The sequence below is a fragment of the Cherax quadricarinatus genome, chromosome 1 (assembly GCF_038502225.1).
Source record: "Cherax quadricarinatus isolate ZL_2023a chromosome 1, ASM3850222v1, whole genome shotgun sequence".
Taxonomy (NCBI): Eukaryota; Metazoa; Arthropoda; class Malacostraca; order Decapoda; family Parastacidae; genus Cherax; species Cherax quadricarinatus.
In genome coordinates, this window is record NC_091292.1 from 13,307,143 (window position 1) to 13,331,636 (window position 24,494).

General features: G+C 38.0%; 1 protein-coding gene and 1 long non-coding RNA gene across 2 annotated transcripts in view; one reads left to right on the top strand and one right to left on the bottom strand.

Annotated features, from left to right (window-relative positions):
* The window catches only part of AdipoR (adiponectin receptor), a gene marked incomplete in the record, with an annotated part of 28,657 nt that extends 15,621 nt beyond the window's left edge, over positions 1 to 13,036 (top strand). The window contains 3 exon segments of the mRNA XM_070094903.1: positions 3,033 to 3,220; positions 4,801 to 4,994; positions 8,528 to 13,036. Coding sequence (XP_069951004.1) covers positions 3,033 to 3,220; positions 4,801 to 4,994; positions 8,528 to 8,677 — 532 coding nt within the window.
* Positions 13,037 to 14,212: 1,176 nt separating this feature from the next.
* On the bottom strand, positions 14,213 to 19,847 carry LOC138854074 (uncharacterized). The gene is made up of 2 exons (XR_011393271.1): positions 18,581 to 19,847; positions 14,213 to 18,397 (listed from the first exon to the last, which is right to left on the bottom strand). It is a non-coding gene; the product is annotated as an uncharacterized lncRNA (long non-coding RNA).
* Positions 19,848 to 24,494: the final 4,647 nt, after the last annotated feature.

Consider the following 24,494-nt stretch of genomic DNA (forward strand, 5'->3'; position numbering starts at 1 on the left):
CTGGTACTGTATTTTCCTCATACTGAGCTCATACCATTGGGCAATTTAGCTGGAATTTCATAGTTATCTCGAGCCTAACTCAAGTAGCATCTGTTTTCAGTGCAACAAAGTGCATTTTAAAGCATGTTGAACTGCATGGCTGGTAGATATAACAAATATTTTTATATCAAAATAGAGTATTTTTTTTAATACAGGAAAAGGATACGTGACATAAGGTTTTTTATATTATAGATATACAGTGGACCCCTGCATACCGTCGCCATCACATAACGTACAATCCGCATACCGCTCTCTTTTATCGCAAAAATTTTGCCTCGCATGCCGCTCAAAAACCCGCTCACCGCTCTTCGTCCGAGACACGTCCAATGTGCGCCCTTAGCCAGCCTCACATGTGCCGCCGGTGGCATTGTTTACCAGCCAGCCTCCGTGGTAACATCCAAGCATACAATCGGAACATTTCGTATTATTACAGTGTTTTTGGTGATTTTATCTGCCAAATAAGTGACCATGGGCCCCAAGAAAGCTTCTAGTGCCAACCCTACAGCAATAAGGGTGAGAATTACTATAGAGATGAAGAAAGAGATCATTGATAAGTATGAAAGTGGAGTGCGTGTCGCCGACCTGGCCAGGTTGTACAAGAAACCCAAATCAACCATCGCTACTATTGTGGGCAACAGAAAGGCAATCAAGGAAGCTGTTCTTGCCAAAGGTTTAACTGTGTTTTCGAAACAGAGATCGCAAGTGATGGAAGATGTTGAGAGACTCTTATTGGTGTGGATAAATGAAAAACGGCTAGCAGGAGATAGTCTCTCTCAAGCGATCATAAGCGAAAAGGCTAGGAAGTTGCATGAGGATTTAATTAAAAAAATGCCTGCAACTAGTGATGATGTGAGTGAATTTAAGGCCAGCAAAGGTTGGTTTGAGAGATTTAAGAAGCGTAGTGGCATACTTAGTGTGATAAGGCATGGTGAGGCTGCCAGTTCGGACCACAAAGCAGCTGAAAAATATGTGCAGGAATTCAAGGAGTACATAGACAGTGAAGGACTGAAACCTGAACAAGTGTTTAATTGTGATGAAACAGGCCTGTTTTGTAAGAAAATGCCAAGCAGGACCTACATTACTGAGGAGGAAAAGGCACTCCCAGGACATAAGCCTATGAAAGACAGGCTTACTTTGTTGATGTGTTCCAATGCTACTGGTGATTGCAAAGTGAAGCCTTTATTAGTGTATCACTCTGAAACTCCCAGACCGTTCAGGCAAAAGAATGTCCTCAAGGAGAATTTGTGTGTGCTGTGGAGGGCAAACAGTAAGGCATGGGTCACTAGGGACTTTTTCTATGACTGGTTACACCATGCATTTGCCCCCAATGTGAAAGATTACCTAACTGAAAAGAAATTAGAACTTAAGTGCCTCCTGGTGTTAGACAATGCCCCTGGTCATCCTACAGACGTGGCAGAGCGATGTGAAGCGAGGTGAAGTTTTTGCCTCTTAATACCACTCCTCTCCTGCAGCCCATGGACCAACAGGTTATTGCAAACTTCAAAAAACTGTACACAAAAGCTCTGTTTGAAAGGTGCTTTGTAGTGACCTCAGAAACTCAACTGACTCTAAGAGACTTTTGGAGAGATCACTTTAATATCCTCAATTGTGTAAACCTTATAGGTAAGGCTTGGGAGGGAGTGACTAAGAAGACCTTGAACTCTGCTTGGAAGAAACTGTGGCCAGAATGTGTAGACAAAAGGGATTTTGAAGGGTTTGAGGCTAACCCTGAGAGGATTATGCCAGTTGAGGAATCCATTGTGGCATTGGGAAAGTCCTTGGGGTTGGAGGTTAGTGGGGATGATGTGGAAGAGTTGGTGGAGGAGGACAATGAAGAACTAACCACTGATGAGCTGATAGATCAACTTCAACAGCAAGAGGCCAGACCTGAGGAAACTGGTTCAGAGGAGGGGAGAGAGAAATTGAAGAAGTTGCCTACTACAAAGATGAAGGAAATCTGTGCAAAGTGGCTTGAAGTGCAAACCTTCATGGATGAAAATCACCCTCACACAGCTATTGCAAGCCGTGTTGGCAACCTGTACACTGACAATGTTGTGAAACACTTTAGGGAAGTCATAAAGGAACGAGAGGTACAGGCCACTATGGACAGATATGTTGTGCGAAAGAAGTCCAGTGACTCTGAAGCTGGTCCTAGTGGCATTAAAAGAAGAAGGGAAGTAACCCCAGAAAAGGACTCGACACCTCAAGTCTTAATGGAAGGGGATTCCCCTTCTAAACACTAACACTCTCTCTCCCCTCCTCCCATCCCATCAATCATCACCAGATCTTCAATAAAAGTAAGTGTCATGTAATTGTGCATGCCTTTTTCAGTTTGTGTATTAAAATTAACATTTCATGTGGTAAAATTTTTTTTTTTTCATACTTTTGGGTGTCTTGCACGGATTAATTTGATTTCCATTATTTCTTATGGGGAAAATTCATTCGCATACCGATCATTTCGCATAACAATGAGCCCTCTTGCACGGATTAAAGTCGCTATGCGGGGGTCCACTGTACAATGAATTGAGTGTTTTCCTCCACATTTTGCCATAGTGTGGAATTTTTCAGAATTATGGTGCATGGTAAATAATTGTTGAAATAATTGTGGAATATGATGCGTAAGTAAATAGCACATTCAATAGTTTAATAGTGAGTCAACACCTGGGAGGTCTGAGGCTCTTTGAAGTCAGTCTTATATTTATAGATACGTACTGTATGTGCTTCCTATTTTATTTTTTAAACATGCCTTTTTATTATATATTTCCCTGTATAACAGTGTTCAATAATAATGAAAGGTTTTTCTTTTTGGCTTTTTTTCATTTTGGATCACCCTGCCTTGGTGGGAAATGGCTGACGTGTTAAAAAAAAAAAAATGGTGTTCAGTCATTTCCTATTTAGTACTGCTTGCTCCCTTGTTTTTTCAGCATGGTGTGTGAAACCTATGAATATATCAGATTTTCACAGTTGATAATGGATATTTTTATGCCTTTCAGACTCGACTATTGTGGCATTGCATTACTAATTATGGGTTCATTCGTGCCCTGGTTATATTACGGGTTTTACTGTGACTTCCAGCCTAAGCTCATCTACTTAACAGCTGTTGTGCTGCTGGGTATCACCACTATTGTTGTCTCACTATGGGAGAAGTTTAGCACTCCAACATTCAGACCGCTACGAGCAGGTTAGTACCCTTTTTTGACAGAAGTGGCAATTTATGCCATTCCTTTTTATGTCTGTTCTCTTAATAATCTATCTTTCCTACTGTAATTTATAGTGAATAGGTTTGAATAGATATATTTAAAAATTTTCATGAGGGGAGGAGGAAGGAGTATTGAAAACCACTGAAGACCTGTTTTGTTTAATAGTGAAAAGGGGGAGAGAGGACATAGTCTTGGCAACTCCTGCACCTACCCTATCTGAATTGCTGAAAACAGGCAGCCTTGGGACATTTGAATGTTCTGCATATGTGCAGACAAAATAAACTGGTTTGGTATTACTGTCAGGAAGGGTTGATATGCTCTAGCCTGGGCTTGATTTACTCTTATTGTTTTGGTACATTGTTTTTCTATGAATCCCAACCTGAGAAGGTTGGGGTTCATGCACTTTTAACATTGTTTGCTAATAACCTGGTAATCCTTATATCCCAACTTCCTGCTGACAAAGCTGCAAACCACATAGAGGTAACTGTCACACAATTTATACAAGTGTTACACATTAATTAGGAAACTAATCACTGAATTTAGGCTTGAAAATTAGTGCCTATATATTTTTTTTTAGACAAAAATGTAACTTACAGTAGGTTAGTCACTGTATGAATTTACTGTTAATAGGAATATTGAAATCTTTTAAAGTTTGCTACTCTCAAAAATAACACCGCACATTTGCAGATAGTTCAGAGATGATGAAAGAGACACCCGTGCAACATTTGGGAATCTTTATTACTGAAACGTTTTGCCAGCCAGTGGCTTCTTCAGTCTATTACAGAGAAGAACAGTAGATGATGAAGAGTTTGAGTAATCAGTTACTCAGCCTGAAGTCACATCAACTCCAGGCTGAGGGACTGATTACCTTAAACTCCTCATCTTCCACTGTTTTCTGTAATGGACTGAAGAAGCCATTGGCTGGCAAAACATTTCTGTAATGAAGATTCCCAAATGTTGCACAAGCGTCTCATTCTTCAACTTGTCGATTTTCTAAACCATTTACATTAGTTAAGAGATGGATGAAGTCAAAGTTTTAAAATTAAATATTATTACATTTTTACACGACTATTTGAACAAAGATGTACAAAAACCTGCCGAAGTTGAAAATTCAGTTGCTAGCCAAGTGTTTTGCCAAGTGCACCTTGGCTGAGCTTGCTAAAACTGGTGAGTATTGAGAGAATGTAGTCACAGTGCTTTGGCTGGAAGAGTACACAGATAACCCGAATGTAGGAGAGGAAACTTATGACTACGCTTTGGTCCATCCTGGATTATAGTAAAGTGACAAGAGTTGAAACTTGACAGTGGTCCAGGATGGACCAAAAAATTGTCATGAATGAATTTTCTCTTTTAAGTGTGGGTTATTTGTGAACTGGTGAGTATTGATGCATCTCCCATAAGTATGCACAAACTTTGGATTTTGAGAGTGAATGTAAATGTCAAGACTTCAAGTAATGTGTATTAGCTCATAAGTGCCATGATACTGAAATATTCATGTATTCAAAGAAGTAATACATTTTTACATTTCCTGTCTGAAGTTCAATGTTTTCGTTTTCTGCAGCTGTATTTCTGACTTTTGGGCTATCTGGGATCATACCAGCTGTGCACTACACACTTGTTGAAGGCTTTGATTATGCCATTACACGTGCCTCTCTGGGTTGGCTGATCCTCATGGGAGCACTCTACGTGATCGGTGCATTGTTGTATGCTGTACGGGTGCCTGAGAGATTCTTCCCAGGCAAATGTGATCTCTGGGTAAGTTGTATATTCTTCATCTTTAGTGATGTACTTGATTAGCTCAAAGATTTATACGTATCTGTGTTTTTATATAGATAAACCTGCTTGTAAGCACACATTTATAGATGCTTACATGTAAGCATACATATAAGTACAGGTAGGCCTCGCTTACACAGCAGGTAGTCTCCAGGTTATCACTGAGAAGTGAACTATAGCCTTTTTTTAACTTTCAAATGATACAGAAGGCCTGATAACATGTTTACACTATCATATATTAAGTGAGCAGTAGAGCTAGGCCTAAAAAATACATATACAGTACACACTATTTTTTTTTTCTCTAACACATTGCCTGTCTCCCTCTGAGGCAGGGTGACCCAAAAAAAAGAAACACTTTCCACCATCACTCAACACTTTTGCCATCATTCACACATAATCAGTCTTTGCAGAGGCTCTCAGATTCAATAGTTTAAACGTCACTCCAACAGCCAGTATCCCAAACCCCTCCTTTAAAGTGCAGGCATTGTATGTTCCACCTCCAGGACTATTTCGTGTTTCTTCACAGTTTTTAGTGTTTTTTTTTTTTTTTAAGGTATAAACAAGTCACCATGGGGCCTAAGAGGGTTAGTGATAACAGCCACCCAAAGAGAAAATTGGTTGGGAAAAATTTGTTCTGTACTCTAAGAGATTGGCACTAGAACAACCTTTTGGAACCAATTAAGTTTGATTGCAGAGGTTCCACTGTATTTAGATAAAGCAGATTCTCACAAAAAAATGCTTTTGCATGGTGTTTTTTTCATAATAGGATCTCAAAGGGTAACCAGTGCTGATGAAAGGGGCATACAAGGAGAATAGAAGCATCAGGGAAGAGAGAGGTGAAGGTTTATAAACTAAAAGAGGAGGCAGTTAGGGTAAGATATAAACAGCTATTGGAGGATAGATGGGCTAATGAGAGCATAGGCAATGGGGTCGAAGAGGTATGGGGTAGGTTTAAAAATGTAGTGTTAGTGTTCAGCAGAAGTTTGTGGTTACAGGAAAGTGGGTGCAGGAGGGAAGAGGAGCGATTGGTGGAATGATGATGTAAAGAGAGTAGTAAGGGAGAAAAAGTTAGCATATGAGAAGTTTTTACAAAGTAGAAGTGATGCAAGGAGGGAAGAGTATATGGAGAAAAAGAGAGAGGTTAAGAGAGTGGTGAAGCAATGTAAAAAGAGAGCAAATGAGAGAGTGGGTGAGATGTTATCAACAAATTTTGTTGAAAATAAGAAAAAGTTTTGGAGTGAGATTAACAAGTTAAGAAAGCCTAGAGAACAAATGGATTTGTCAGTTAAAAATAGGAGAGGAGAGTTATTAAATGGAGAGTTAGAGGTATTGGGAAGATGGAGGGAATATTTTGAGGAATTGTTAAATGTTGATGAAGATAGGGAAGCTGTGATTTCGTGTATAGGGCAAGGAGGAATAACATCTTGTAGGAGTGAGGAAGAGCCAGTTGTGAGTGTGGGGGAAGTTCGTGAGGCAGTAGGTAAAATGAAAGGGGGTAAGGCAGCCGGGATTGATGGGATAAAGATAGAAATGTTAAAAGCAGGTGGGGATATAGTTTTGGAGTGGTTGGTGCAATTATTTAATAAATGTATGGAAGAGGGTAAGGTACCTAGTGATTGGCAGAGAGCATGCATAGTTCCTTTGTATAAAGGCAAAGGGGATAAAAGAGAGTGCAAAAATTATAGGGGGATAAGTCTGTTGAGTGTACCTGGTAAAGTGTATGGTCGAGTTATAATTGAAAGAATTAAGAGTAAGACGGAGAATAGGATAGCAGATGAACAAGGAGGCTTTAGGAAAGGTAGGGGGTGTGTGGACCAGGTGTTTACAGTGAAACATATAAGTGAACAGTATTTAGATAAGGCTAAAGAGGTCTTTGTGGCATTTATGGATTTGGAAAAGGCGTATGACAGGGTGGATAGGGGGGCAATGTGGCAGATGTTGCAAGTGTATGGTGTAGGAGGTAGGTTACTGAAAGCAGTGAAGAGTTTTTACGAGGATAGTGAGGCTCAAGTTAGAGTATGTAGGAAAGAGGGAAATTATTTCCCAGTAAAAGTAGGCCTTAGACAAGGATGTGTGATGTCACCGTGGTTGTTTAATATATTTATAGATGGGGTTGTAAGAGAAGTAAATGCGAGGGTCTTGGCAAGAGGCGTGGAGTTAAAAGATAAAGAATCACACACAAAGTGGGAGTTGTCACAGCTGCTCTTTGCTGATGACACTGTGCTTTTGGGAGATTCTGAAGAGAAGCTGCAGAGATTGGTGGATGAATTTGGTAGGGTGTGCAAAAGAAGAAAATTAAAGGTGAATACAGGAAAGAGTAAGGTTATGAGAATAACAAAAAGATTAGGTGATGAAAGATTGAATATCAGATTGGAGGGAGAGAGTATGGAGGAGGTGAACGTATTCAGATATTTGGGAGTGGACGTGTCAGCGGATGGGTCTATGAAAGATGAGGTGAATCATAGAATTGATGAGGGAAAAAGAGTGAGTGGTGCACTTAGGAGTCTGTGGAGACAAAGAACTTTGTCCTTAGAGGCAAAGAGGGGAATGTATGAGAGTATAGTTTTACCAACGCTCTTATATGGGTGTGAAGCGTGGGTGATGAATGTTGCAGCGAGGAGAAGGCTGGAGGCAGTGGAGATGTCATGTCTGAGGGCAATGTGTGGTGTGAATATAATGCAGAGAATTCGTAGTTTGGAAGTTAGGAGGAGGTGCGGGATTACCAAAACTATTGTCCAGAGGGCTGAGGAAGGGTTGTTGAGGTGGTTCGGACATGTAGAGAGAATGGAGCGAAACAGAATGACTTCAAGAGTGTATCAGTCTGTAGTGGAAGGAAGGCGGGGTAGGGGTCGGCCTAGGAAGGGTTGGCGGGAGGGGGTAAAGGAGGTTTTGTGTGCGAGGGGCTTGGACTTCCAGCAGGCATGCGTGAGTGTGTTTGATAGGAGTGAATGGAGACAAATGGTTTTTAATACTTGACGTGCTGTTGGAGTGTGAGCAAAGTAACATTTATGAAGGGATTCAGGGAAACCGGCAGGCCGGACTTGAGTCCTGGAGATGGGAAGTACAGTGCCTGCACTCTGAAGGAGGGGTGTTAATGTTGCAGTTTAAAAACTGTAGTGTAAAGCACCCTTCTGGCAAGACAGTGATGGAGTGAATGATGGTGAAAGTTTTTCTTTTTCGGGCCACCCTGCCTTGGTGGGAATCGGCCAGTGTGATGATAATAATAAAAAAATAATAAAGCTCCCATTGCCTGGTGAGCCTGTGGTCTGTTTTCCAGTTGGACATAATATATTTTCATTTATCATAACTCACAAGTCACCTTCCCTCCCATTTGTTTGCATTTTTCCCCCATCATCCTCATTAACTCAAGAGTATGCTGTGTTTATTATGAGTTTATTTCCTTTTCCATATGTGTGAATTTGTCATGGAGGGTTAATTCTTGCTGGATACTTGCACATGTAATAAGGGACAGTATTTTGCTGAAGCTAATGACTGTTTACAATTTTTTCTTTCAGTTCCAAAGCCACCAGATTTTCCACATACTGGTGATTGCTGCAGCCTTTGTTCATTATCATGGTATTTCTGAAATGGCCATGTATCGCCTCACAAACGGAGAGTGCTATGATGAAAACCTAGCAGCAATGAAAGCTCAGGATCTCCTCTAAACTATAAAAATAAAATGTTAGATGTGAGTGTGGTCTAGTTTGTGTGCTTTGTTAGGCAGATGCTGGCATCAGGTATGAAAGGTTTTGTAAAGTGAGTGATTAGCTCACTCATGATGTATAATAAACTGTTTAAGAGACCTGTGTTAATTTTGTGCAGGTACTGTAGACTCGTCGAGGAATGACATGCCTAAAGATAATCACTTAATTTATTTCATATTCTTTTTTTTTTTTTTCAAAAATGTTAAAAATCTTAGCATTGAGTATCCAGATGGTCTAAAGCTGTAAAGATTCTGCTACAGCAGTCACATGGTTAAGAAGTGTTCTCTGATGGGGAAAAGTTAATTATATTAGTGCTTTCAGTTTTGCCCAATTTAGCTAAAGCTTTTCCATGGGAAACTAGATTGTTGGAGGTGGATGCTACAGATTGCAACACTAGATACATGGTTAAAAAATCTCTTAAAATTACTGATCATACAGCTGTATAGCCCTTGTGGCTTAGTGCTTCTTTTTGATTATAATATAATAATAATACTGATCATACAGTATTCAGTATATTGATCCAGTATACCTTGTATAATGCCTATGCTGTATTGCAACTGCAACTTTTATTCCCTTGTTGATTGATGTTACAGTAGTTTTCACATTTAATTACAGTTATTAAGACATGCATTTGTTTATTTGAAGTTGTAAGTAATGTAATAAGTTATAAATTAGAGAATTGACTGTTTATCTGATTTTGATACTAGTATCGTCCAGCTTTTCAGATATTGTAGAAGTTACATACCACCTCCAGTGACCTATCTCTGCCCTGCCCTTTCCCTTCCACATACCACCTGCAAGGAGTTATTTGATATACGTACACCTTGTCTCCAAGGACACCTCTTGGCCATGCTCCCCATTGCTAGTGACCCCTCTTGGGCATACTAATCACCTCCAATCACCACTAGGCATTACCCATTACCCTTGGTCATGACTCCTTGGCCATGCATGCCATCTCTAGTAACCCTCTCAGCCATGCCCACCACTACTATGGAGACCTGCCCACAGTTATATTCACTAAGATTGTTGGTCACACTCGCCTTTTATGGCAAACCTCCGAGACAGTTTTTTTTTTATACTAGCTATAGAAATGCTTGTCCATATCCATTACTTTGTGACCTCATCTATATATGTCACATTCAGCAATGCCAGTGGCCACTTTGCCAAATAGCTTCTCTTCTATATATGACCCCTCAAGGGGGTACTGTGATGCAGGTGAGGGGCTCTTGAGCCAAGGAACTGGGCTTGCTTTCCCCTTCCTTGGGTCATACCTGAATGCCTCCCATTCCTTAGGCACTTTATGACCCCTTACAGGTTTAGCACTTCCCAATGATCAAAAAATGCCTTCCACTTGTCCTTTCTTAAGCTGGACCAATATGATAGGTGATTATTAGCTTGATTTTATAAAATGTTATTTCAAGGGGCTGTTATGTGTTATGTATATGTGCTTCATTTAACAATAGAAGTGACATTACAAAACTATCACTGTGTCTGTAACAGTATTTGGAATATTTAAATCACTGTACTTGTGTGTATATTTTCAGATTTCAGTGGTAAATGGCACAAATGAACTCCAATAGTTGAAACATATGCAGTGGGTACTGCATATTTGCTCTTGCACTGAGGCTCTCTTTAAAAGACTAACAAGTGTACAAAAACCTCGTATACCTGATATGAGAAATTTCTTGCAAAGGCTACAACCAAGCATGCGTAAAACTGGTAGAAACTGAAGTGCAAGAGTTGCTGTACACACGAAATTGTTAGATACACAACAGTCAGTTCAGACTTTTTCCAGCATGTGAATCACAACAATTATGTTATCTTGGAAGTTTCTTCCATTATGTACAGAACAAACTGTGTAGAAATACAAAATCCTTGAGTCTGTGATTGCATCACGACCCAATTACAGCAACTCTAAAGGCCAGTTAAAAATGTTTCTATGAACACTTATTCTGAAATCACTTGTTCCTGTGCATAGTTTTTGTTAATATACCTTTGTCTGCTGTAGAGGGCCTCAGTATATGGCTGCAACATATAGTACTCGTATGCTGCTTTATTGCCTTTTTGCTACTTTGCTTGTGCCATTGACCATTGTTTATTAACCTTGTTCAGCGGGAGATGCTTTATGTCGATCAAAGGGTCAAGAATGGATTCATTGGCCTAGGGTTAAGTGGGTTCGACACCAGTATGTGATGTGATGTAAATCATGTGTGGCTGTGTAGGGTGTCAGGTAGGCATAATATCAGGAAAGTGTACAGTGAAGGGTACACAATGCTGTAAATATTTTTTTTATAGTTACGAGAATTTTATTAGGTATAAAAGATACGAGGGATTGCCAGTAGTACTGGCAGCCTCAACATAACTGTGGTAAAAATACCATAAAATAATAGTATGTAATGTAGAAAAAAAACAAAAATTAAAAAAATAATTGAAAAAGCTATTGAAAAGATTTTTCATTATTTTTTGTACCTGGTGTTTAAAGGCATTGTTTAATATAGTTTACTGGGGGTGTGTGTTTGAGTTCACCTTTGCTGTTGGCAAATGCTTCATATATTAAATGATCAACCTTTAAAATACTAAGGAACTTTAAATGCCTTCATTGCAACCATTATTTGCATCTGTCAATGAAGATATCAGTTTAATATTAAACTTCTGATACATTTGTGATGTATGCCAGTATTTGTAACCTATCCATGATTACATTGTATGACCTGAATTGCACCCCTTTCTTTAGGTGTATATAATTCATCATTGTAAGCAAAGCCAGAGTGAATTCACATGTTGACAACTAATTTACTCCTTAGACAAGTCATATTAAAATCGCTTTTACCCCCTAGAAACTGTAACTTAGGTAAACTGTATCTGTTGTGTTTTATAAATGACAGTTCAGATGACCCTCCAAATGCAGGCACTGTACTTCCCATCTCCAGGACTCTTGAGTCCAGCTAACCAGACTCCCTGCACAGCCTGAGTGACGGTAGGGATCCTTGCTAGCAAGTCATACCTCAGTGTGGAATGTCAGTACCTTTAGCTAAGTTCCTACACTTTTATATTTAATAGCATCTATATAGAGTAACTTGATACAGTACATCATCAGCATAAGTGGGGCCCCTGCAACGAATTTTGAATATAATGGACAATAATTTTGACTGGACAAGTGTGGCGAGTCCACTGTATAGGGATTTTTGTTAGAATCATCAATGCAGAGGACCTAATCTGCTGCATCGCACATTTGTATGGAAGGTGTTCAATATTATCATAGATACAGCAAACTAAATTTGCTGCATCGCAGGTTTGTCAGGTGTTGGCCACATTCAGGACCCCTCTTGTTTTCATTGTTCTTGAGCAAGCAGAGCTCCTGGCCCAACTTTCTGCTGTTTGTTAGTGTATGTACCTTCATATACTATCATGATTTGGTCTCCAGTTTTTCTTGGATTTACAGTGATTTTATTTTGTATATAATATACAACTATTTTCAGGGAATTTAATGTACTGTGTTACAGTATTATGTCTAGTCGTGTCATAGATGCAGTAGACTAAGTCCATTGTGTAGGGCATTTATATCCCATAGAATTATCACTGCAGCTGATTTAAATAGACTAATAAGGAAGGGTTTGTCCATCAAACTGCAGTTTCACTGCACAAATATTAAGCCTTAAGCACAACATTCCCAGACACCAGTATGGTACCTAAGGCTTAATATAGTACATTACTATATATAATTGCTATTCAAAATCAAAAACAGCATGTTAACTAGAGGTAACTGACAGCTCAGATACCAGCATAGGTGTGTGGTATAACGGCCGAGATGACACTAGGTGGTAAGGATCCTCACAAACCCTCAGGCTACACAGTAATGCCACATACATATACTACTCATTGTTAGTATTGATTAACACAAAAATCCATGCAGGTGCAGAAAATGATACAATTTATGATGCAATGTATAATATACTTAAGTTTCTAGGAAAAGTGATTTTAACATATCTAAGTAGTAAACTAGTAACCTACAAATTCACCCTGGCTATGCTTACAGCAATAAATTATATATACAGAAAAAAAAAAGGATGCATGCAAATTGTTCAGTTACTTTGGACAGGTTAATACTAATATACATGTCATTTATGCTTGGTAGGAGCATAGTCAGTCTTGAAATGTAGACTATTTTTCCTTTCTATTCTGCCGAGTGTTATTGTGTTCCTATACAAGAAGACCACACGCTACATCTTTGACAGTATTCTGCACGAGTCTAGTTAAACTTGGTTGATTTGTCTGGTGGACTCTTAAGACACTTTATAGTAAATAAACTTTACAAATGCTCTTACTGTTTTAATAAGACATTGTTTCACCTTTTTTTTTTTTTTTTACAACACTGAAGGCCATAATATTATAAATTATATTTGGTAAACTTCAGAAGGTTACCTATATTTTTCTGTGTTGATATTTTGGTTTCATAAAAGTTTATTACAAGAAATGCCAGTATCAGTGTACGTTACAGCAGCTGACATGTACCATTACCACTGTTAATGAATTGCAGTTTATTTCAAGGCACTGGTGCACAAGCCAAAATTGTTTAATTATTCCTTTGTGTACATGTGTGAGCGTGCGTGTGCAAAGTTCGATTTCCTTCGATGAAGTATTTATGCTAGCATTTACAATGCAAAACTGTACTATAATAATCTGTGCTTAGGTATCCTCCATATTTAGTATAAAGACCTTCCTATTTTTTATAACATTTAGGAAAATAGCATTTATGTAGGGCAATTTGGAGAAGGTTTCATTTTAATGGATTATACAAACTTCGATTTAACAGCGGGTTAAGCTGGACGTCTGAAAATATTTAACAGCATTGTTGATATAAAGTAGTCACCCTTATTCATGCATGACTCTTTTTATATAAATAGTTCACCATACCCCCGGCCGGGATTGAACCCGCGGTCATAGTCTCAAAACTCCAGCCCGTCGCGTTAGCCACTAGACCAGCTAGACACAATAAGATTCATCCAACTAGGTATATTTCTACACCATAGGAAGGTTAGCACAGGCACCTCTGTGACCACAAATGCAAGTTTTTACAGACGAATCTCCAGCTAGCGTGGCCGTGACGAACTCTAGCTCAAGTCCCTTCACTGCCGTCAACATGACTTAAGAAACCGTAATGACACGATTGCAAATAAACCATACCCCCAGCCGGGATTGAACCCGCGGTCATAGTCTCAAAACTCCAGCCCCCGCGGGTTCAATCCCGGCCGGGGGTATGGTTTATTTGCAATCGTGTCATTACAATTTCTTATGTCCTGTTGACGGCAGTGAAGGGACTTGAGCTAGAATTCGTCACGGCCACGCTAGCTGGAGATTCGTCTGTAAAAACTTGCATTTGTGGTCACAGAGGTGCCTGTGCTAACCTTCCTATGGTGTAGAAATATACCTAGTTGGATGAATCTTATTGTGGCTAGCTGGTCTAGTGGCTAACGCGACGGGCTGGAGTTTTGAGACTCTATGACCGCGGGTTCAATCCCGGCCGGGGGTATGGTTTATTTGCAATCGTGTCATTACGATTTCTTAAGTCAAGTTATATAAATAGTTCATAGGTATCATTTTTTTTTTTTTAATGTTCAGAAATTGCATCCTAAAACAGTTGTAGGATTATTATTACACTATACTGTAATAAGTTTTTTCTTGTATTATTAAATTTGTGAATTATTTTAGCATCTCAAACCTTTTCTGGTATATTAACTTCCATATTCAGTTTAAAATACTGTATTTATGAAAAGTTAAAAGTACAAATAAAATTCTTTAATTTTTCTTGGTTTGTTACCTTTCATTGGATATTTTTTGGATTATCTTAGAAGGAAATCCTGTATTTTCATAAATTTCCAGGAAAGGCATTGCTTGAGGTGGTTTTGATGAAGACTTTCAGAAGCAGTTCACATTTCTTAAATGCATAATATTAACATTAATGTAAATTGGTGAATGTTTGATAGTAAAGTTTCCTTATGCTAAAGTAATACAGTATTCCATATTTAAGTTATATAGTGAATATTACTTGGAGATGTTTTATGGACTTTATCAGATTCAGTGCTTAGTTTAATTGTATTATATAGGGACTACACAATTTGATAAATGGCTTTTAAATATAAAATTTTTATATTTTTTTTAGCTGGTTCAAGGAAATTGTTTAATTGCCATAAAAAATCTGTGCAATGCCAGGCACTTTGCATTATGCTGAAACTGTCAAATTAATTTGCTCTTCGAATAATCTTGCGTGACTGAAAGCATAGTTTTTCCCTTCACCCTAGAGTGCAGTTTGACTTCTGCATGATGATTAATTATGCTTCTTTCACAAATATGTTTCTGCATAATTTAAAATATTTTTTATCCTATCTCTTTTGCAGGAAGTGAGCTGTAGCTCTTGGTTTTACTTAATGACTTTTTGTCGTAGCCCTGTATGGTTGTTTTTCAACTCCTGTATGGAGGAATCCACTTTCCATTTTGACATTGCTCAGTTCATTCCACTTCCTAACCACTTTTCTTAAGGAAATAATTCTATCTCTAACTCAATTGGGTGTGTAATTCTTAACTATGCCCTCATCCTTGTTTCATCCCTGGTAATGATCCTATCTTTGTGTATACTGTGTGAAGGGGGAGGGGGAGAATTTAACTAAATTTGGTTGATAAGCTCATCTCCTTATCTACACTGTAAATGTAGAATTACACATGCAATGTCTGGGTATCTTTATTTGTAGACTTTTCACCCTCCATTGGCTTTATCAGTACAAGGACATAATATAAAGAATGTCTAATTCTTCATTTTCTGTTTTATATACCATTCGTGTACAACTGTAAATGTGTGGGGGAAAGTTAGAATTCATGTTCTCATGTAAAAGCCTTGATGCTAGGAGCATTATTACACCGGCAGTTTACTTCTCATTTGCAGTGTTTTTACAAGGTACAAGTATTATGTGTAGTTTATAGTTTGTACACGTATCAAAGGGCATTTAGCAGGGCATTACAGTAGTATTTCAAATTTCACCTTATTTATTAGCAACTAATTTACCTTGTTTTTACATAAGTTTGTAATGGCACCTCTACATTCACTTGTAAATTTTATTTAGTTGGTGATATGTGTAACAACTTCCATGTGTATTTTTGGGGAAAGTTGCATTCTTGTACCTCTTACTAAGGATGTTGACATTCTGTTTACAGAATTGAGACTGAAACATACCATAAGAGATTTATTCCTAAGACTAGAATTTTGTTGGAAAAAAGCAAGATCAAATTAAGTTAGTAGTAATTTAAAATTTTTATTATTCTTTATTGTCTTGGCTTCCTTTCTTAAGAGACTAAAAATTATTATAAATTCTCTGCTGACATTTCAGTTACCTTTAGATTTTTCAGTGTTTTTGAAGAAGCTATGAAAGTATTTTAAAAAATTGCAAATGGTTTCCACATTTTGATCATGGGAATGAGTGTGATTTTTACTTAAGATACATTGCATTATCTGAGGAAGTATGTACGTAGAACATAATTGAGAATTAGAAACATGCTAGATGAGGAAAACTACTAACATAAAATCTTAATATGTAGGAAATTATTAGCTTGGGTATTTCATACATTATACCATGAAAAGATATGATGCATTTGGTTTAGTATATTGAAGAACAAGTCTACCAACTATGTGCTGAGTACAACATTGATAGGCCTAGCACAAACATAACATTAGCATGGTAGGGCATTGAGCATCTTGAATATTTTGTGAAACACTTATGTACAAAGCAGCATTATGAATGGTTAAATAGCTGTCACTGGTTTGGCACACAGGTTATATTAATAGAGCTAATTTAGCATCTCCATTACCATTATATGATTCCCATAACAATATTTTAACTTAAAAAAAAAAAAAAAAGGTAACTATATGTATTCTGAATTCACTGAACTTAGTAAATTAGAACCTGAAACCTTTGTGGGGGATAAAAAATGGACACAACTATACTCTTTCTCTTGTACTCTTGACATTGTGGTGTTGTATATATTTTAATTATGGAGGACTACAGTTTCAGAGGTATTTTGATGTTTCAGACGTGGGCTTTGTAAACTTCCAAAGAAAAATTTTTGGTTTGATAATATATTTATCATGAAATTGATTTAAACCTACTTTGTAGTATCTACTAAATGCATATTAATTTTCTTTGATATAAATACAAAATAATTCTATTGTGCTGTTGTTGGGTCAAAGTATAAACATTAATCTTCTACTACTACATATTTTGTCAATATCTCTATTCACTGTTGTGTTAAACTAATTGAAAATTTATTTGTAAACCCCTTTCGGTATGCAAATTGTATATGTTCATTAGGACATCTTGTATTTTAAGTTTGACCATAGCATAAAAGCTAGTGATATGGTAAACAAACAGGATTGGTTAAATACTAAAATGAAAAATGTTTCAGGACCTCGGTGGGAATAATTCGCAACTAACCCACAATTTAGAGATGAAACTTGACAATATTTCTGTCCGAAATATCATCTATGGTTTCCTCTCCATTGTATGGGTTGTGAATGATCTCAAAATTTTATATAAGAAATTTTTCCTAATCTGCAGAAGTCTGTCAGTGGTATTAAGTTTAGTATGAACATATCTTGCAATTATTCACCAGTGTGTTGGACACCACAGACTGCGATGCTATATGCTTTTAACCCTTTGACTGTCGAAGGGCCAAATCCTGAAGTTGCTTCTGGTGTCGCAAAATTTTCGAAAAAAAAAAAATTATTTTTTCTTATGAAATGATAGAGAATCTTTTCCCGATTGTAAAGACACCAAAAAAACGAAATTTGATGGAAAACTGACGGAATTACGCTCTCGCGAAGTTAGCGACTTCGGCGATATTTAAAAATCGGCAATTTCGCCCACTTTGAGCCCTATTTTCGGCTAATTCCGTTATTCCAGTCAATCAAACTCATAACTATTTCTTCAGAACTCTATTTTTTCTATCGATTGAGTACAAGAAACTGCCCATTTACCGATTTCAACTACCCAATAACATGGTCAGAAATTTGCAATTTGGCCAATTTCACGAAAATTAAAAAATACGACAATTTCAAAATAAGGTCCAGAATGAACAATGCAGACATTCCTGGCTCTAAAATAACATTTTCTTTGTTCATCAGTCATGTCTCCAGGTCCCTGTGATATTACTCTTGCTTTTTATTTTGAAATTTTATTCAAACAAAAAATAGAAGATTTACTGTTATGCAGACTACTGCAATACTGTAATAATTGTAAAAATTACATCAACCCATTCATGACTGCGTATTAGAATGGCTATTTGGACATTTATTGGACAATGACATCATTTGTTTACTTTTGAACATCGGCAAAAATCAAACATTTCCTGTACTTTGTGCTCCATTTCCAGGTTCTTTTTATAGTAAAATTAATCAAAATTACCTCCATTTCTATAATATAGTTTCCATTCTATCAAATGAGACCAAGAAAACGAGAATACAACCACAAATACTATACGAAAATAGACCACAAAGTCGGCATTTTAATTAAAAAAAAACGGTCGGAGTTTTTTTTTTCTCATTATGCACTGCGTGCTCCAGGATTTTTTTTATGTGGTGCACACTGACCACACAGACCCATTCTCTCACATGTGGGCCTACTAGCTTTCTCCTGCCTGATTTACCCCTCAAGGAAGGTTCCTTGATGTTGGTGAGGGGCTCTTGATTTAGGGAATTGGATCTGTGCTCCAGTTCCCCGAATTAAGCCTGAATGCCTTCCACATCCCCCCCCCCAGGCGCTGTATAATCCTCCGGGTTTAGCGCTTCCCCCTTGATTATAATAATAATAATAATCCTGCCTGATTTGAAGCCGCTAGAATTTATGAGTATATATACGTCAAACACGGTACCTCGCAAACGTATATATACGGCCGCGACAGTCAAAGGGTTAACAAGTTATTTTCTTTGGCTGGGGAAAGAAAATATTAAAACATAAAGGTGCTTATGGTCTTGATAATCTTGTGTAGTTTGTACAAATAAACCAAGTTTTGAGCTGTGATACACGAGCAGTCAGAATGTGTGTAGTGTATGCTATACACCGAATATTGCCAATTACAGTGGTAAGAATTTATCTTGTGCTTCAGCAGAAGTGGAAGTACTCTTGAAGCCGTAATATATTAAGGTTTAAAAACACTAGATTGTGTTTAAAATGTCTTACCCTCACCAGATAGTATGGTGAAATCTCATCTCTATACTTCACTGTGAGCAGAACTGTCATATTAATAGCTGAAGTATGGTAAAGTTATCTTCATTAGTTTCAGTGGCCCAAATTTAATTTCATAAGTTGTGGTATGGCCAGAATTTCCCAGGACTAATATATACAGCATAAATTGTATGGCAGCAAGAATTGCTTACCTATGAACTTGGGCTGTTGACAAAGGAACCATATCTCATCCAAAGAAAAGACAAATTTTTGTGGTTTACATTCCTGATAGTCATAATTTGTCATCCATTCTTTTCTGTGGATATTTTTCCATATTACTATTAGCTATGAAGTAATATCTGAAATTCTACTGTTCTGTTTTATTCTTCACTAGCAGAGGGAAACATGGATGGACTTCCTTGAAAGAGGACTTAAATCTGATAATGTAAACTTCGTTACTTGGGTGTAATGAATAATTGTGATAAAAAATGTTAATTTCTTTTAAGAAGTTAAAGCTACAGTGAAATACAGTATATTTAAATGAGTTAGTAAATATATGCATGTTGAGTTTGCTTACAGATGCAACATACTGATCAAACTAAAGTGTTATAGTTGATGGTAAAGCTAATACAGGACGAGCCATGACCAAGTAAGCAACGCTGATCAGCTCGACTAAGTTTGGACAAAGCTTAAGTTATTTGTGTATCAAAATGTCGGTAGCAATTTGTGACTGATGTTCTAAACTGTTTTGTTTATCCATTTGATTTCCATGTATTTTCCTGAAATTATTAATAGATAATATAGCAGTTTTCCAAATAGTGTGATTTTTATTTCTTAAGGTCTATTTTTTGTAGGTTAGTTTTTATGGAAAAAAAAAATGTTGAAACTGGAACACATTGTTTGTTACACTGTAATGAAAATGTATAGGAAATATATTATAATGAATATTGGAGTTTTACTGTAAAGAATCTCTTAAACTTAAGATGTAAACACTTGGATGTTACTATGTTTAAGAAGTAAGTAATCCACCTTCAATGCAGCTTCCTATATAAATCCCCTAGTGACAAGTCCTTTACGTACTCCAGCAGAATGTGGTCTTCACTGTCATGGCATACTGGATGGGGCTTTGGCTGCTTCAGGTTGACCATGACGTGTAGGGACCAAACTAAATATTGCCCTATGCATTTATCGTGCATGTTTCTATTTGCCTGGAAGTTGAGCCTGCCAGTGGAGCTTTGGCCTAAGGGTGGGCAACATTTTTCTTTAACCAGAAGATGGAGGTCAAATGGGAAGCTGTGCTAGCTATGCTTGAATTAATCGACTGATGTTCCATTGTTCTTCAATAGTGGGGCGAATCAGTAAGCTAAGGGCAAGATAATGGTCCTGTGGTCACCATGTAGCAATCTGTTAGTCACTTACACATTACCCCTTTTTTTGCCCTGGGGTCATTTGTTTCAGTAAACAGATTAGCCTTCCTTTGTTGGATTCAGTGGTGGTTGGGAAAATAAAGGAATGAAGGCTGTTATTATAAGTGTTACTTATGATTTCTCTCTACCATCTTTGACTATGCACAAATCACCCTTGCTCTATAATTAAAACAGCTATTATTACTTCAAACTCCATGCCAGATAATTATGATAATAGGGAGACTTCTTGACCCCCCTCCTCACCATAGTCCCTTTCCCTTTAAAGGGGGTCCCTTTGCATGGTGAAGCTCCTGATGAGAGGAATTAAACCTTTCATCCCTATCCTCCCCACTTTCATTTGGTCTATTGGGGAAAATTTTCCCTTGTGGAATTCAGCACTTGGGCAAAGGGAACATGGACTTCAATAGTGGTGCTGTCTTGAGATGGGAATTTTATTATCTGGGGGAGTGCTGAGTAGGCCCAGAAACCAACCTGGCATTTCTGATTGCCCACTGTTATTATTGACTGAGCTTAGCTTGGCCCATTCTGGAGGTGCCACTCTAGTATGACGGTCATGCCGGGGGGTTATTTTCGTTGCGGGTGGGTAGTATTTGCTTCCTTTTCATATGTCCGTGGAGCTCTCTTCTCACCCCAACTTTTTTCTCTACAGAACTTGAATAGTACCATAATTTTTTTTTTTTAAATTTTGGTCTCTAACTGAATCTTATTACAACAATTTTCATATTCAATTTACTTGCACTAATCCCCACCCCCACTAACCCCTAATTTTACACCCCCCCCCCCCCACCTCTCGTTCATACTTTTGAACATTGCTCCCACAATGCTGCATGACCCATATGGGTCATACAGCCCCTTGACTCCTACATTTGTGACAGTTGCAGAAATGCATCCATTCCCCCATACTTTCAATACTTTTCCTGTCTCTACACACCTTGATCTCGGGAGACATTGGTAGCTGCCATCTTGGCAGCTACCAATGTCTGTTCCATCTACTTCCACCTATTGTGTCACACTACCTGCCATTTCATTCACTACAGAAACTACTGATGCACACATCTGCTCCACATATTTCTTCCACAGTTACCCACAAATCTTTTAATTATTGCTGCCACCACCCACGTTCTGATGCCGCTACATTATATGCCACGTAAAATGAGGGAGAGCTCCAAATGTTAGTCTCCCAGATTTTCTTTTATTTATCTGTTGACAAGAACCAAAATTACATAACTGTCGGGATTTCTATCACTAGATCCTTTTACTGATGGGCCATGCGGTGAAGGTGTACTTTCACGCAATGATATTCCTTATTCTCGAATTTCATTTCGTGTCTTAAGTGGTACATGGCCTGCTCCTATATCTACTCTTCACTCCCATTATCTATACCTAATGTACAATTCATGGTTTCATCCTTACCTACATCACTATAGGTGTTTTTTAATGTTCATGTGCTCTGGGGAGTTATGCCGTGACTCATGGTAACAAGTTAGAGGCTTTTCTCACTCCTGCACCTTTCTTATATACTGCACCCCATACTCTTCTATATTGTATGCTCTTCTTGAATAAGGCTAGACCGATCATTTTCCTTTTCTCATTAATCCCCTCAAGGGAGGTTCCTTGACGCTGGTGAGGGGCTCTTGATCTAGGGAATTAGATCTGTGCTCCAGTTCCCTGAATTGAGCCTGAATACCTTCCCCCTCATGTGCGCTGTATAATCCTATGGGTTTAGCGCTCCCAATGATAATTATAATCTCATTAATTCTAGGTCTTACACCCGACTTTGTCACTCCCGTTGGCAATTTGAGCAACTGGGAAATTTATGCACGATGTGTTCCCCCCCTTTCCAGGTGTTCCTCCTCATTCATCTACAGACGAGCTGAGGTCGGTGGTCACCTGCGGTCATACCTGCCTAAGCTCTTGGGAGTTAGCGTGGGCTGTTACCAAGCACCTTGGCTTGTTGTAGTGTTTTAGAATCTCAGGTTCAAGTGTTGAAGGAGATTCTACTTCAGGAGGAAAATAGGAGGCTGAAGCTTTGCATAGGTGAGTTTGGGAGCGAGTGAGAGAAGGACTTAGCTGGTAAGAAGGAAATGGTCACCAGCAGTGATAGTGGCAGCTGCTTTAAGTGGCAAGTGGTTCACAGTTCAGGAAGAAGGAAGATGAGAGTTAGAGAAGATGTGAAGGTAGGAAATTGATTCTCTGTTCTCCAAGACGAGTGTACTTCAATGGTTAGTGAGGTTGAAGGTACCACTGATTCCCCTGCTAATCAAGGTAAGAATATTTTAATAGGCAATTCTCAGGCAAGATATATGGACCGTGCATTTTGTAACGGAGACAGAAAGGTCAGACAGAGTGTGCCTTCCTGGAGCTGGTGTTGGTGACATAGTCAGCAGGTTAGATAATATTATGGCAGGTAATGGGAGCAAGCCCATTATCTGTCTTAGTGCTGGGGGTAATGACATTGGGAAGGGCAGGAGAGAGGAACTGCTGGATAAGTACAGGTCAGCCATAGAAGTAGTTAGGTCTAAGGGAGGGATCCCAGTCATATGTAGCATCTTGCCTAGAAAGGGAGTGGGCAATGAATGGATGTCTAGGGCAATTAGTATAAACTGCTGGCTAGACAGGTACTGCAAGAAACTTGCAATCCCATTCATTGATAACTGGGACCTACTCTGGCAAACGTGATATGTATGCAAGGGATGGGGGTTCATCTCTCTGGGGATGGAGTGGAAACAGGACAAATGTTTCCAGACACGGGTCTTAGTCATATGACCCACAACTGGAGCTTTTGGTCATCTGACCGAGGACTTCCGCTAGCTTACCGGTCCATAACCATTAAAGGTTAAATTAAATGATGATTAACGGTTCTCACATCGTAAGACAAAACGTGGGAAAATTCTTAGGTTTATACCTTGACATCAACTTGAAATTCAGCACCCACATGCAGCACATAACAAAGGTCTCCAAAACAGTAGGCATCCTCTCCAAGATAAGTTACTCTGCACCTCAAACAGCACTACTAAGTTTGTACTATTTAATCTTTGATCTACTAGAGCAAATCATTTAAATTCAATAAGAGCTCAAAAAGCGGCTGTACGAACGATCTTCCACTCTAGTGCTAGACAACACATCTCCCACTCTTCAAAAGTTTGATTTTAATCAATACACATAATATTCACTCATTCTACTGTGCTTACTACAATATGTATACAAGACAATCAGTATTGAAAGTCTTCCTGGATAGCTGCAACAGAAAACTCATCGACATAAAACAAAAGACAAAAAATCTCTGATATTCCTCGTGTTCAATTCAACCTGTGTAAAAACTCAATTAGCATAAAGAAGTCCCAAAATCTGTAAAGTTCTGCCTGAAGATTCCAAACGCTCTAAATTTACTGTTAAAAAGCACCTCCTTACATTAAATATGATCTTGACAGAAACATATTATGATAAGTACATCCTGAAAATGATTTTCATTCAATCTTATCCCTCTTCTTGGTTCAGCTCTCCTTGAAGTGCTATATATATATCATATTTTGTATTGTAACTGAAGTAATACCACAATGGAAATAAGTCACTGACTTTTTTGGAGGTTATTCTGGGTAATCTACACATATGCTGTCATGTATGATAATTTATATAACTGTATTTATGTGTACCTGTGATGAATGGTTTGAAATGGTGTCTCAATCTTCAACATGTGTACCTGTACCTGAATAAACTTACACCCTCCTAAACTAGACAATTATATATTCTTACTGTGATTTTTTATGAGTTAATCTGTGTCTATTTTTAAATTTCTGCTAATACTGTGTATTATACTGTCCAGTGTCTTGGGCGGTAATGCTGAAATACAGATTGATATCTGTAATGTTATGGAGAGCGAAACGTTGCCACAATAAAAATGTCGTATTAGCTGCACATATGTCCACCTAATATACCGTCGGTAATTCTACCAATATTATTGCATTTGTAATAACCACTACAAACATTACAACATTGTTTCGCCAAAAATTCCAAAAATGTCAATCATAAATCAGTGTTAGTGCTGATGTCTGTATGTAAACTCAAGCATTCTTGTAAACCAAATTAATTTATTCATCCAATAAATGTTCTGCATAACCAGGGCTTTTCTTAGTATGTCATTGA